This window comes from Schistocerca americana, chromosome X (genome assembly GCF_021461395.2).
Source record: "Schistocerca americana isolate TAMUIC-IGC-003095 chromosome X, iqSchAmer2.1, whole genome shotgun sequence".
In the NCBI taxonomy this organism is placed as follows: domain Eukaryota; kingdom Metazoa; phylum Arthropoda; class Insecta; order Orthoptera; family Acrididae; genus Schistocerca; species Schistocerca americana.
The window spans coordinates 878,606,461-878,620,904 of NC_060130.1; the positions used below are offsets into that span (position 1 = coordinate 878,606,461).

At 35.5% G+C, this 14,444-nt stretch overlaps 1 protein-coding gene across 1 annotated transcript in view; it reads right to left on the bottom strand.

The window, feature by feature from the left end:
* Window positions 1-549: 549 nt before the first annotated feature.
* Window positions 550-14,444, bottom strand: part of LOC124554996 (protein crumbs) — a 355,585-nt gene continuing 341,690 nt past the window's right edge. Inside the window, exons 30-32 of the mRNA XM_047128736.1 lie at window positions 12,043-12,212; window positions 6,114-6,227; window positions 550-5,978 (exon numbers count right to left, since the gene is read on the bottom strand). Coding sequence (XP_046984692.1) covers window positions 5,751-5,978; window positions 6,114-6,227; window positions 12,043-12,212 — 512 coding nt within the window. The 3' untranslated portion in view covers window positions 550-5,750. The remainder of the gene's footprint in view (window positions 5,979-6,113; window positions 6,228-12,042; window positions 12,213-14,444) is intronic.

A 14,444-nucleotide genomic window follows, 5' to 3' on the forward strand; every position in this document is an offset into this window, starting at 1 on the left:
ATGTGGAACGTGTCAGGTTAATAAAAGGTGTCTATCCAAGATATTACCTTACACTTAATATTTTTAATTTTTTTTTTTTTTGGTGGGGGGAAGGAAAATTACCCACTTACTATATCCAAAAATTCATCATTTTGCAGAGAACCACTTAATGATTTTCTGAAAAACATAGTTTACAATTTTATCAGTTAATTCTTGTCTGTGGGGTGTGATAACTATACTTGTATCATCGGCAAAAAGTACCAGCTTTGCATCTTTGTGAATATAGAATGGCAAGCCATCAATATATATTAAGAACAGCAGAGGACCCAAGACTGAACCTTGTGGCACTGTGTTCTTGATTGTTCCCCAGTTTGAGAAATCACCAGTTTTTGCATATTACGTGAACTGCTTATTTCAACTTATTTCAATCACATTGTCTTCATCTCATATGAAGACAAAGCCACAGCACTGGATTAGTTAATGTAATATGGAATGCAAGTAGGGGGTAAAAAGATTTATAAAGGCAAATAAACTCTTTTTTGATAATAACAAAAACAATATATTTTCCACTATAGTTGGTATTGTACATTATGTTCACAAAATTTTGATCTTTCCTATTCAAAAGGACAACTGCTTAGAAATTAATTTCTGATTAGATCTCACTTTATAACTGGAATACATAATATAAAAAATCATAATATACAAAATATATGTCAATGTATTTATTTAATCAATGGACGGGACGTCTGAGCTGCAGCTACGACACACATTCTTTGGTTCTTGCTTGTTTAACCTTACCAATATAACTACACACTCTCACATATAAAAAGATACTTCAGGTGTTGATTGATACAAAAAGTCTCAGTTAAGTACAAGGCAATGATTCACTGTTTATTATATTATTTAGTACATGAAAAGCGGTCTTTTCAAAATGTATTTTGACTGACTATAGCTGTAATAAATAGCTTGTCACACATAAAATATAAATTAAGTACACAATGAAATGGAAAATTGATAACTTGGATCAAGAATTAAATCATTATCACCATTTTAATAGTTTACAATGCCTAGCCAGAACAGTATACAAGGATGTACATTAACTAAAAAAATTTTCATGTTTCCATTAGTAGATAATGCCTCTCTGATATGAGATATTAATTAATACTCTTTGGAATATAATTTAATCAACACATTTACACCTGAGCCCAATTAAATCGGATAAAATTTTTTATGTTTCTGAATAAATAGCAAATCTTTAGGCCAAGTGGTAAGATGCATAAACTACAATATGTTAAGATGTACAAAAACTCATGACCTAACTCTAACGGCAGTTGAGATGAAGCTACAGTGGAATATGCTTGGTGCTTAATTAATCTGAACTCCTCTGAGAAAAATAACTCAACACAGAAAATATCATGGTTAGCCCAACAAAAGAGAAGAAAGTGTCAATGTAAAATATAGTGTATGGTTAGCCCAACAAAAGACAAGAAAGTGTCAATGTAAAATATAGTGCATCACATAACAAGAAATGTGTTACTGTAATAAATATGAGAAATTACACAAATGTTGGAAGGATGGTATAAAGTAGCCAGATATAAAAGGAAAAATAAAAGGAATTACAGAAAAAAGTAAACAATAAGGGCATACACAACAGAAGAAAATAGTGAAATAAGGATTTAAGAAGTTGCCAAGGAAGAGAATGAACTATGAATGACGTCAAACAATTCTTAATATACAGAAATGGGCAAAATGAGTCTTCCCTGTCCATTATTGTCATCTTATCGACAAGGCATGAAACATCTACATATTTTCAAATACATGTTGCAATAAAGAGAAGGTTAGTCAACACATACTAAATTACAGTAAATTCATCCATGGCTCTCTCTTGTTCACTTACATTTGTGATAACAGATGACAAGACGATTCAACTTACATATTGATGACGGCAATGATTATATAAGCAAGAGTTTAGGCACATTAAATAAATTCAAGCTGTTAAATTATTTGTTTTTCAGCGACTGGGAGATCAGTTAACATAACTTGAAAACAGGCTCTACATTCGGTTACTTGAAAGCTGATGTATCGAGAGCTCTGACGTGGGTGATCTGCTCCTTATTAAAATAACAGTGGCCTATAACTACTTAATGCCGTATAATAATGATTTCAGATAATTTTGAATGACTTCATACAGCACAGCAGTAATGTGTCTTAGTTTACGAGAGTGACAAAAAGTTTACAAGACAGAAACATGAGTTTTACAGTCATTTAAACATCTAATGCAACAAAACAATGAAGTACAATTCTTTATAACCACCTTTTTCTGTCTCTACAGATTCCATAAAAGAAGAGAATTTATGGGATTGTAATCTTATAAGAGAATTTGAAACTAAAACACCAGATTCACAATGAACTTCCAGTCAATCATAGATAGAGACATTATCAACAAAGAATCCAACTGATCTCCTTTTATCATAAATACATAAAAATTCAAGTGTGTGTTAAGTAAATGTGGCCATAAATTATACAGTTAAAATAATCTACAAGTTGAACATCATAATACAGTCAAAACTTAACATTATAAAACATATTTGGAAAGAAAAATTTCTGCTTCTTATGCAGCTAGCAAAAGCTGAATTTTTCTTACATATGTAGATCTAAAACCTACCTCTGGCAAAAGTTAATGTTACACACATTTATACTGCAAAAATATTTATTTTATGGTTTTCCCATAGTTTATGATCTGCAATGTGCAATTTCCCTTCTGCATTGGAAAACACTGTATTCCAGTTAAATTTTACAGAGTTACACAATAATGGGAAATTACAGTAAGGTTGAGCCAAAAAGATACCTGAACGAAACTTGGATCTGAAGATTTGAAACAATGGCTCAGTAAACCTGAGACATGCAACAATGTTACTGATGAAGTACAAGCACATTCAGAATAATTCGTTATTTATGCCATTTACGTGCCACCCAAAAATATCAAATAATCTTTAACTGTATTTCACAATCGTATGGCAAAATACAGATGTCTATAATTAAAAGGAAGCATAGTTACTAAAACAAATATCAAATGAAGAGAAGGAAAATGTATGTATTGCATTCTTCAATCTGGATAAGACTGCACGCGAATTAGTATGCACAGTATGAGGATTAATGTAGAAGAAAATAAATTGGAAAACAAGCTAAATTTTTGTGAACGTAGACTCTCCCAACATATACTATTGATCATACAGCTATTAAGTTTTCAACTGGGTGCAACTTTTAAAATAACATGACTTCTGAAGAGTGACACACTTATCATCAGCTGGCAAAGATCTCCGTCAGAAGATGATGAGTACAAAACACTCCAAAGGTCATGGTATTTTAAAACTGACACCCAGCTGGAAACCTGAGTGTTTTTCATCACACTCAGTATTATTATTCTACTGTCGGAGTTTGCCATGTAATAAGTTATTTTACTTTTAGAATGTCTGTCTGCAGCTAATCACTTGATACACTTGTGAAAGAGAAAGTAATGAAGTTTTAACAGTGAGTTATTGGTAAAATCAACCATTTACTTAATAAAATTCAAAGTCTTCAGTGGCACAGGATGTAAGAAACTTCCAACACTCATTACACTGATTAATATGTGTGCCATATTTGTAACTTTAATGTAATAGACTACATTAGCTCACTCTAAGACACAGTCAATAAATCCATTCACTGTTTGAATTATGTTTTTAATAACGTTATTGGATGGGACAACAGTAACATGCTGTGTTCATATTAGGTCAGCAGCAATATAAACTGTCTGATAAGATATCTTTATATTTCAATGAAAAATAAATCTTGTTTTTTTAAGTTAAAAATTCTCTACATGGCACAGTACTGTTGCATGTAATTCACTGAGCATATATTTTATAGCTAGAAAATTCAACCGTACTGTTTAGTATGAACATTCGTTCCCTCCACATACTATCCTGCCTTCAATGTGGATTAACAGAATTCAAAAATACAATTTTATATGGAACACATTTCGAAGCCATTAACTTCATTACTTCATGCCAGAATTGGTTACATAGCTCCTCACATGAGGGTGATTAATTTTTAAGATGCTGCCCAGGTGGTTAAAGTACTATATGTACAACATTTTATTTCATAACAAAAAAAGAAGCATTTTCATTTTGTGTGTTCCAAAATGAGAAACACATTAACACAAATAATTGCAGTTAACTGTCATGCTTTACAAATGTTAAAGTGTTGGAAGTACTTACACATGTTGCACAAAGATAGGACAATGTTCATGCAGCTTCTTTCAGTGGGCATGCAACTTCTTTCAGTGAGCAATGTATGGTTTAATTAATTATGGAGTTACACATTAAATGCTTAAGTCAAATACAAATAACGACATAGTTGCCCATGCACACCTTCAAAAGTTTGTTTCACTGATTATTAAAATGTGTATCTCATTAATATTTACACACACTTAATTAAAAAAAGTTTCATTTGTTTTTTGTTTTAATGTACAGTACACATAAATCTAATTTTCTAAGATAAATATAAAAAGCCACGGTGAAAATTATGACTAAGTACCTAAGAGAATAATACTGTCAAAAATGGTCCCTTTACCAAGTCGAGTGGCCATATGAAAACGCAGTCTCATATTTTTGAAGTAATGTTACAGTATGTCCACTGGGACTCTCCTTATGAATGTACAATAATCTCAAAGAAAATAAATCAGTTTTTTACTCAGGAGTGAAAATTAATCTCACTTTAATTCATAACTAGTTCCCATGACTGACATGTTCCTATATACAGCAGTGGTAAGTTGTGGAATCAAATGATAAAATCATCCTATTAAAACAGTCACTTCAATAATTCCATTTGGTTGTATGTTAAATGGTTACCACTAAGAATTACATGGCTGCACATACACATAATTATACAGGGAAACTAAAATGATTTGAATGAGTATGGTGCCAAAACTTACATCAATCAGCACATAATTAGAGCAAAATAATAAAATAATACTATAAACAGAAAAGAAACAAATTGTGCTGAAATAGCATAAGAATGCTGTACTGATGTGTTTCAACTATGGCAAGGGTTACATCATCACTGCAACTAATTGAATTAAGTGAATGAAACTGACAAGATCAAGAAATAAGTCAGATTTAACCAGACCATTCAAGAAATATAAGATCAGAATATATCGCACAACATAACAGATTATGCTAAGTGTGGCGGAAAATTTGTGCTTTCAGATCTACCAATTCTTTTCCTTCAATTAACAGAATTAAATATGGAGATGTGTACACTGCCAAAACTGAATTATGATAACAGTTGTTTGTTTTATTCTCTCTTTATAGACAATTTCATTCTTCAAACAAGAACTAAATCTGAGAGCAACAATTTATGTTTTGTTCAGTTTATATAGCTTTAACAGCCATGTCATCAGGCATTATTTCCTGTTTCCAGTGTATATAACAATTCATTTGATATATCAGTAAAAAGTCTGCACTGGTCATGTATTAAGTAGTTATGAGTCAAGAAAAACACATTGTTATTAAAAATACATTTCGTTTACACAATAGTGAACGCTAATGGACGGACACCACAGTCAAATCAATATTCTGAATGAGAGATACGAATAAAGGAACAGATAACTCTAATTCACTTTGAGAGCATTTACTCTGAACTTGTTACCAGTCCAGAGTCAAATTTACGTTTTTTATACAGCCAGCAATGAAAAAGGAACATTGCTGAATGCCTGTCTGTGAACCATTCTGTCATATCAGTCTTTCTTCTGGCGGTGGTTTCATAACATTATCCATTTCCACTCTTGGATTGCAGTATTCCTGCTGACTTGGACTGTAAGTTCCTCTAGTAGCCCTTTTCTTCTTTGCCATACTGATGAGTACTGTTAGTGATATGACAATAACAAGAATAACAGCACCAACTATTGGAGTGACAATAATGGCAATATCTGTAGCATCAGATGCCTCAGATACAGGAAGCTGAAAAAAGGGGGTAACAGATTAAAACAGAACAATTTTTACACATTTAAAAGAGATGAGTTGAAGAAAAATAATTAAACTATTCTAAATTCATTAACTATTAACTGAATATTCATCAAAGAATTATATACTTACCTCAGTACAGTTAATTCCAGTGTATTCCCCTGTGCAATTACATGTGTAATAGGGTGGCGGTGCATTACACTCAGGATTGCATGTTCCACCATTCTGGCATAGAGTTTCTGGACTCTAAGTCAAACAACCAACATAAATTATAAGAAATGCACACATATAATACAATATATCAATAGGAACATGGACAGTATAATAATACAACAAACAAAAGTATGAAGAGGAAATTACCACCTCATTTGACCCAAAAACAAAAACCAGAAAAAAAGATGACACTGACACACATTTTGTTGACCTATTGAAGCAACTCTCGAACAACTGCTGCATACATTAATATACAAGCGTAAAATGCTACCATTGATGTACAATGTACAATGACAATGTACAATGCAGCTTCCAGCTGTTTGCAGCAAATGGTTAGTTATCCCAAAACTCTTTTCCAACAAATACAATACTGGTATCCACTGTCAGACATAAACTAACTAAGGATGTAACATCTTAAGTTGAGTAGTCTGGCTTGGAATCCGAGCACTGATAGCTGATGGACACTATGGCTCAAGCTGACAAAGCTGCTGTGATCTGAACATCTAACCCTACCTGCCATAAACTAAACAAACAAACAAACAAAAAAGAACCCCAATCAAGTTATTGGAAACAAGGAACAATTCAAAACACACTCACTACAGTTACCCTAGAAAATGAGTTCTATTAATCTGGGTGTATTGAACACACTCAGACACAATAACAATTTAACAAGAACTAATAGACAAAGAAAAAAGCTAACAATTTTTCCCTTTCAAATAAAAGCACATAACAAAATAATTAATCTGAATGCTCTGTACAAATCAGTTCTGGTGCTGGTTAGTGTATGCTAATTACTACTACCTACAGTGGGAGCACATGCATTACAACAACTAATGCAAATCTTGTTAAATGCTCCACAGAAATACATTTCCGAATAAAAACTTTTGGGCAGCTTACAAATTACAGAACTTCTCATTCCCTCCATCCATGGCACTTAGGATATTGTATGTTAATGGTGCAACTTGGAATGTTCTCATAATACTCGCTTGTTTTCATGGAGGTCATTTGTTCCAGACTAGTAATAATGCTCAAATAAAGAATATCTGCTAGAATTCTGCTACAAAAGGGTGAGAGTGATACAGGATGGATAGTTCTACAGATGGAGTCCACCCACCACTTCTTTTCTTAAAGATGGGTATGGTTAATGATCTTTTCTTATCACTGACAACAATTCTATACTCAAGGGATCTGTGTGAGATTATGGCCATGAGTCAGGCATAAATTCCAGTCTGTTTGGGCAGTAATTTTTGGGCCATTAAGAGATTTAACTTAATAGTCAAAATTTCTTAGGAGATTAGGAGAGGGAAATTTCTTAGGAGATTAGGAGACAACTTGTGATATTATTTTACTTTGGTAGTTATTAAAGGCTTCACCTATTCACCTACTGATAGCCACAGGCACTTTAATTAATAATGCCTCTCTGTGGAGTTGTGCTTTACTTTGTTCCTGTTGTGCAGTACCCATTGTTGCTTATAAACTACCTAACATTGTTTGTGTACAAAGGGGGATCCCTATCATATTTGCTTAGTCTGCTAAGTACATACTTTTCCAAAGGTGCACTAACTAACTACTATCACCTGAGGCACAGTTCCTCTAGACATTCAGTGCTTGAATTACATTTGTTTATGCTCCAACCCACAACTCAGCACCTCCACCTTATGATGAATGGTTTTCTTTATTCATTCTGAATAAGTGACAGAGTGGGGAAGTTGTCCACCACTGTTTAATAGTGTGTGTCATCATACACATTCATCAGTGTGAACTTAAGTTTCCCTCTTCACACATCAACAATTATTTTCTCTGTGAAGCATTACTTCTCTTCACAATTACATGTACATCTCTTATTATATTAATGAGTAGTAGGGTTCTTGAATTAAATGTCACACTCTATGAGAAGTATTACTGTACACTCCCATTAAAATTACTTTGTAATTGACGTTTCAGTGGGTCAAGTGGTAATGGCAAGACATCAAGCAATTGCAGCTGTGTCTCAGGTTCCCCATGCTCACTATGCTGCCTGTTCTGTGGGCAGAAGCCTCACCAGGTGATGTGGCCTGCAAGGGTTGGGAGGGGGCCAAGTGGGGCAGGCCACAAGGGCGAGGAGGGGGAAGGGGTAGAGGAAGGACTGCCAAATATGCATTGATTCTTGCTTCTGCCATTGTGCCACTACAAAAATATTTTTATGCAAATAAGGTAAAAATTTATATACTTCTGAAGTTAGCAATCTTTATCAAGCAATCATAAATAAACCATTTGGTTAAAAACTTCGATTCTTTTGCATCATATAGCCTTACATCATAGTCTGCATTTAATGGTCATAGTTATTATGATGTTTTGAAGTTAAGTAACCTACAGAATATAATTTGGAGAAATTGCAGTAAAAATGTGGTCACTTAGTACTTTACTGTACACGAAATGCAGCCATCATACTGAAATTGTTTTTAAAGGGTGGAAGGAGAGCCGTATTTTACTATATTGTGGAGTGAACATTATTTACATACTCACAGTACGCCACTGTGTGCCACAGTAGAAGCTGTCCTGTGCATTATGCCTAATTCATTAGTGTGTTTTGTGTTCCTGTTTCTTAAAAAACCTTTTACAAGAAACAGAAACGCGAGTTCATAACCATCTATTCATGGTTTTCCTCTATGTTAATAGTTTTTTAATCTTTATAGGTAAGTTAAATCTTTTTGCAATTGGCAAACAAATCATTTGTCAGATCAATCACATCCACTAACTAAGTTGGCATTACAGTTACAGTGTACTGTAACACGATTAAATGGAATGAAACTGTCTGTGTGACATATCAGTGAGAGTTAAGTACTAGACTACAGCAGCAGCCCCCACCACTGACCCTCCCACTACCTACAAAGCTGTTGCCAACAGTTGGTAAGGAGATGACTTTGTTTCTTTTTTATGTGTGTGCAGCTACTGGTCATTTCATATTAACTATTCATATTTCTATATAGTATAGGAGTAAATCTAACAACTAACTGAATAGTAGAAGCGATGAGTCACTGGCTGATGTGCCGCTCCCCCCCCCTCCCTCCCTCACCCACTCACCTGTACAGCTACGTTGTGCTGGCTGAATACACAATGCCTACCTGCCGAACTGGAACTGCAGCCCTGGAATCGTGTTTTCAGCTAGCACAATATAGCTGTACAGGTGGTGGTGGTGGTGGTGGTGGTGGTGGTGGTAGTAATGTGTGTGTGTGTGTGTGTGTGTGTGTGTGTGTGTGTGTGTGTGTGTGTGTGTGTGTGGGCGCGCGCGCGCACGCGCACGCGAAGGGCAACTCACTGCCTCTACTATTCTGTGAGTTGTTATCCCTACTCCTAAATTAATTACTTTCAGCCAGAACTTTCCATAAACCTACAACATTTATTCATAATTCTCATAGCACAAAAACTAATTCTGAAGTAATAATATCTTTAACCCCTTGCCGTACCTTGACGAGTCCAACTGGTGGTAACAATTTGGGATCAAACATAAGTCTCTCAAGCCAGATTCGTTGACACAAATGCAGGCCAAACGTAAACATCATGAGTCACAATTGCAGCAATAAGTCGGGAGAAACATAAACATCACGAGTCTAACTCATGAGACAAACACATGTCAGGATATAGTTCTTACTCTTATGCTACAAGAATTGGCCACAATTTATTAAATCTACTTTAGAAAGCAAGCGTGTTAATGGTTTTATACTTTCATTTTTGAAGAAAAATTTAATAAACCCTTACATAATGTTATGAGAGAAACGTTTACATGGAAGCAGTTATGAAGAGTCCAGTGATAGCAAGGTGATTATACAAACTAGAAAGCATGCAACATGTTTAATTAAAGATGAGAACAGTGAAGATGAAAATTCAATACGTAAATGACATGTATCATGGTTCTGGCAGGAAGTGAAAAACACAACAATCATTTGGAAATATTCTAAGGCTCATTGTATAAAAGCATACGTTTAAAATCAATTAAGTGTACATCCAAGATTATTAGAACTATTTTCTATTATGTTTAATGGCAAATTTTGGGACATACTTGTTACGGAAAAAAGTCTCTTCATAGGACAGATAACAGACAACATATGGAACAAACAGAAAGTGGTTGGTTGGTTTGGGGAAGGAGACCAGGCAGTGAGGTCATCGGTCTCATCGGATTAGGGAAGGGCGGGGAAGGAAGTCGGCCGTGCCCTTTGAAAGGAACCATCCCAGCATTTGCCTGGAGCGATTTAGGGAAATCACGGAAAACCTAAATCAGGATGGCCGGACGCGGGATTGAACCATCGTCCTCCCGAATGCGAGTCCAGTGTCTAACCACTGCGCCACCTCGCTCAGTAACAGAAAGTGGACAACACTTGGTATTCTGTTACACTTTACAAAATGAAGGCCTACTACGCTCTGTGCATTTTGATGGCTCAAGTCAGGAAACAAAATATCCACAAGTATTTGTCTAAAAGACCACTAGTAGAAATGTCAATATGCCTTTTAAAAGATTTAAACAAATTTTGAGATTTTTACATTTTTGCAACAATGAAACTGCAGATAATATTGACCAGCTTCGAAAGATAAGACGTATCATCAACCTTTGGAATGAGATATTTGAAGAAATTACACACTGTACGAACATGTCTGTTTAGATGAATCCTTGATGAAATGTAAAAGACTTTAACAGATAAATAATGTAATCCACTGAAAACAGCGAGATTTGGATTAAAAGTTCATGAACTATGTGGGGCAAATACTGGATTTTGAAACGATTTCAAAATATATTCTGGGCAATACAAAACTGATCTGAATAACAGTGCATCAGAGACTGCTGTCATTGACTTGTCAAAATTTGTACCGAAAAAGGTTTGTTTCTTGACAACTAGTATTCCTCCTGCAATCACATTTTAAAAATACACCAGGAAAACACAAATGCAATCGGGACAGTATGCAGAAAGAGGCAACAAACACCTGAAGATTATCAAAAACAAATTTTAAAGAAAGGAGAATGTTTATGGAGAAGTTGAAATAATTTGTTGCCTCTGAGACAGAAACAAAAGCATGCCGACATGTATATGATATCACTGAAACACAAAGGTGTAGAGATGATTGAACACATAGACAAAAAGTTAAAAAAACAATGAGCCCAAATGCACCCTCAAATAAATAGATGACATTGACCATCAAGATCAGATGTTGGACTGTTTCCAAATCAATTCCTTAAATGACACTGAAAACATTTATACATATAAATAACAGATATATTATCCATAGTCAAAGAAAGGAAACATTTGTTGATTACAGAATAAATATAGCAGAGGTAATTCTTAAAAATGTGCAGTCACCGAACTACGAAAAGTGTGGAAAACCTTCGCTAAGTAAAACAGCTCTTCAAATTCAAGTACAATATTGGGTCTTTACTGAAGAATATTGATCTGACACCTAAAAATACAAGGATGTGCAAAGCTTGCATAAAACACAAATTATGAAGTGAGATAACATGAGAATGCACGGAGTGGAAAGTAGCTTTATACCTACCATAATGCTTTTGAAACCACCATACCATGCAGAACCACTAATTTTTAGAGTTGTGGGTTTAAAGTAGCATTGACATCCACTAGAGGTGTATCATGTGAAACAAATAATCATGTAAGTATGCAACAAGTATCCAAATGTCAGCTTGTATTACGACTGTCTCCTGCATCAGACTGGCCCATTTAGCACACGTCATCTCCAGCCACTTGGGCATGGAATTTGTCAAAATAAATGGTACAGCAAGAGGTTTAAACAGTAATTCTCCATGGCTACAAACACAAGTGCAAATATCTGAATGAGCTGTATATTAAGCATTTTGATTACTTACCTCTGTGCAAGGATTAGAAATATGACACCTCTGACCACAAAAATCACGTTTACAATTACATCTGTAGCTACCAGGAACATTTTCACATGAATGAAACCGTCCTATTGCACACTGTGCTGTTCTGAGTGCACATTCATCTATATCAATTTCACAGTAATCTCCTTCAAATCCTTAAACAAATGGAAAACATCAGTGAAAATAAATTGAATTCAAGAGAAATTGCACAGATAAGTATAATGCAGCATAATCTACTTCAAATTTTCAGAATGTATTTCTTGTTTTATGTTACACGTAACTGTGTATTCTGAATATTTTATTTGTCTCTAGGCTCACACAATATCATCAAGTAATGTTAAACTAGTGAAATTAATGTAAGAATTATCTGTTAAACATGCAAATGTTGCACCAGATAAGTTTCCAGACCTAAAAAATGGAATGTTGATACACATTTGACATCTATGTTTCAGAGCAAAAATATATAAGAAATAGATGATGGGTTATGATTTCTTTCATGTATACCTTAACATTATCTACATCAGCTGTGGTTCTTCAAATTGGCCATTTATGTTTACATTAGTAAAAATGCAGCTCAAAACTATTTGTGCAACAAAAAATATTGCCACAAGTTGTGATGTATGCAATGTGGCGTAGGAGTTAGCATAGCTAGCTGAGATGCTGCAGGTCACCAGTTCAAGTCTGATCACCAGCAAGTATTTGTTATTTAGTATTTATCATCTCCAGGTGGTTCCCAAATTTTCTTATATGTGTAGTGTTTGCATATACCAGAATACTCAAGTGTTTTATGAATAATACTACCCCCCTTCCAGGGGGCAGTTCGGTTTGGTTTGTATGTCGGTGTCTGCAATAAATGTGCTTTCACTGCTAAGTGTTGTACTTCACTGCACTACTGGCTGATGTGGACTTGATTGCAGTTACAATGTGACACTGTTTAGTGGAGGTGCCTAGTATTTTAAAACCTTTACATCACAGTGGCTCCAATTAGGCAACATAAGAGCTGTTGCCTGCACAGACAGGAACCAGAATATCAGCAGTACATCATTCCTGTGGTCTATATATTCAGGAGACCAATGGATTCCAAAACAGTAGTCAAGTCAGCTGCACAGCAGACACTGATTAGTATTTTCCAAAGATGCTGGTCAAGACCCGATGAAATGGCTGAAAGTATGCGACTGGGTTGCTAAATATAACAGGTTGGATGACATGATGTGTGTGGCAAATGTGTAATTTTACTTGGATGAAATAGCCCAGCAAGGACTGAGAACAACAAAGAGAAGCTCCTAACAGCTGGGGCAAATTCCAGGCTGAAATGAAGAAAACATTTGGTGACAATCAGCAGCAATTCCACTTAGTGGGACAAATGAAGTACAAGCCCCAACATCATGGCAAAATGATACAGTCTTACAAACAGAATGTTTTCTCCCTATACCAAATTTTGAATCCAAATATGAAAGAAGCCAACAAAATCTCACTCCTGATGAAAGGGACCACAGAATACAGGTACCAAAGTAAGTCACAATGCCAAAGGAACGCATCAAGTGATGTAAGTGCATCAAGGAAATGCAACAGAAAAGAACTGGATGAAAGATGTGAGGCTGACTTCTGAATGTTGTCCCTGTGGCAGTTGTGGAAGTCCACCACAGCCTCACCTCTCTCTCACACACACACCAGTAATGTCAGACTGAGTACACAAGAGGTAGCAGCCACAAAGGGCAACCTCATACATCAGGAGGTAATAGAGAATGTTGAAGAAGACATGAATTGATCTTTAGCACCAATCTCCACCACCAGTTGAATGCTCCATGAAGAATGGATTCAGCAAACTCAGACTTATGCTGCAGCTGTCAAAAGAAAATCTCAGTATGGGACCTATGCAGGTACAACCAACTCCTCTACCAAGTACAATGCCCCACAGAAGAACAAATATTTGGAGGACAGAGGACAACAAACCAGTATGCATCTGCTGTGTACAGCACTGCAGAGACAGACAAAGAATGTCCAACTACTATGCTGCAAGATGTCAACCATCACAACAGTCCTAGTCACACCAGGCAATTGCAGATGATTATAGTTGACCTCTGGGATGAAGCCTACTGCCATATCCTAGATGATGTCACTCCCCAACACACTGGAGCCATTCCCTCTTGCCATGCAGAGGTGCTAGCCACTAAATTCAGACAAAATAACTGAAGTGACCATCTATGGAGGCCATCACAGAATAAAACTCTCCATGGAAGACAGTTACCAAGATATCAGGAAATCTGATCAACATACAAACTGATCATAGAATGGAGGCCTTCACAACCTGTTGACATAGCTGCTGGAAAATCTTTCAGGATGTGAGGTCGTGGTCCTAGAAACTCTTCTGTTCCTGACATTTCGTC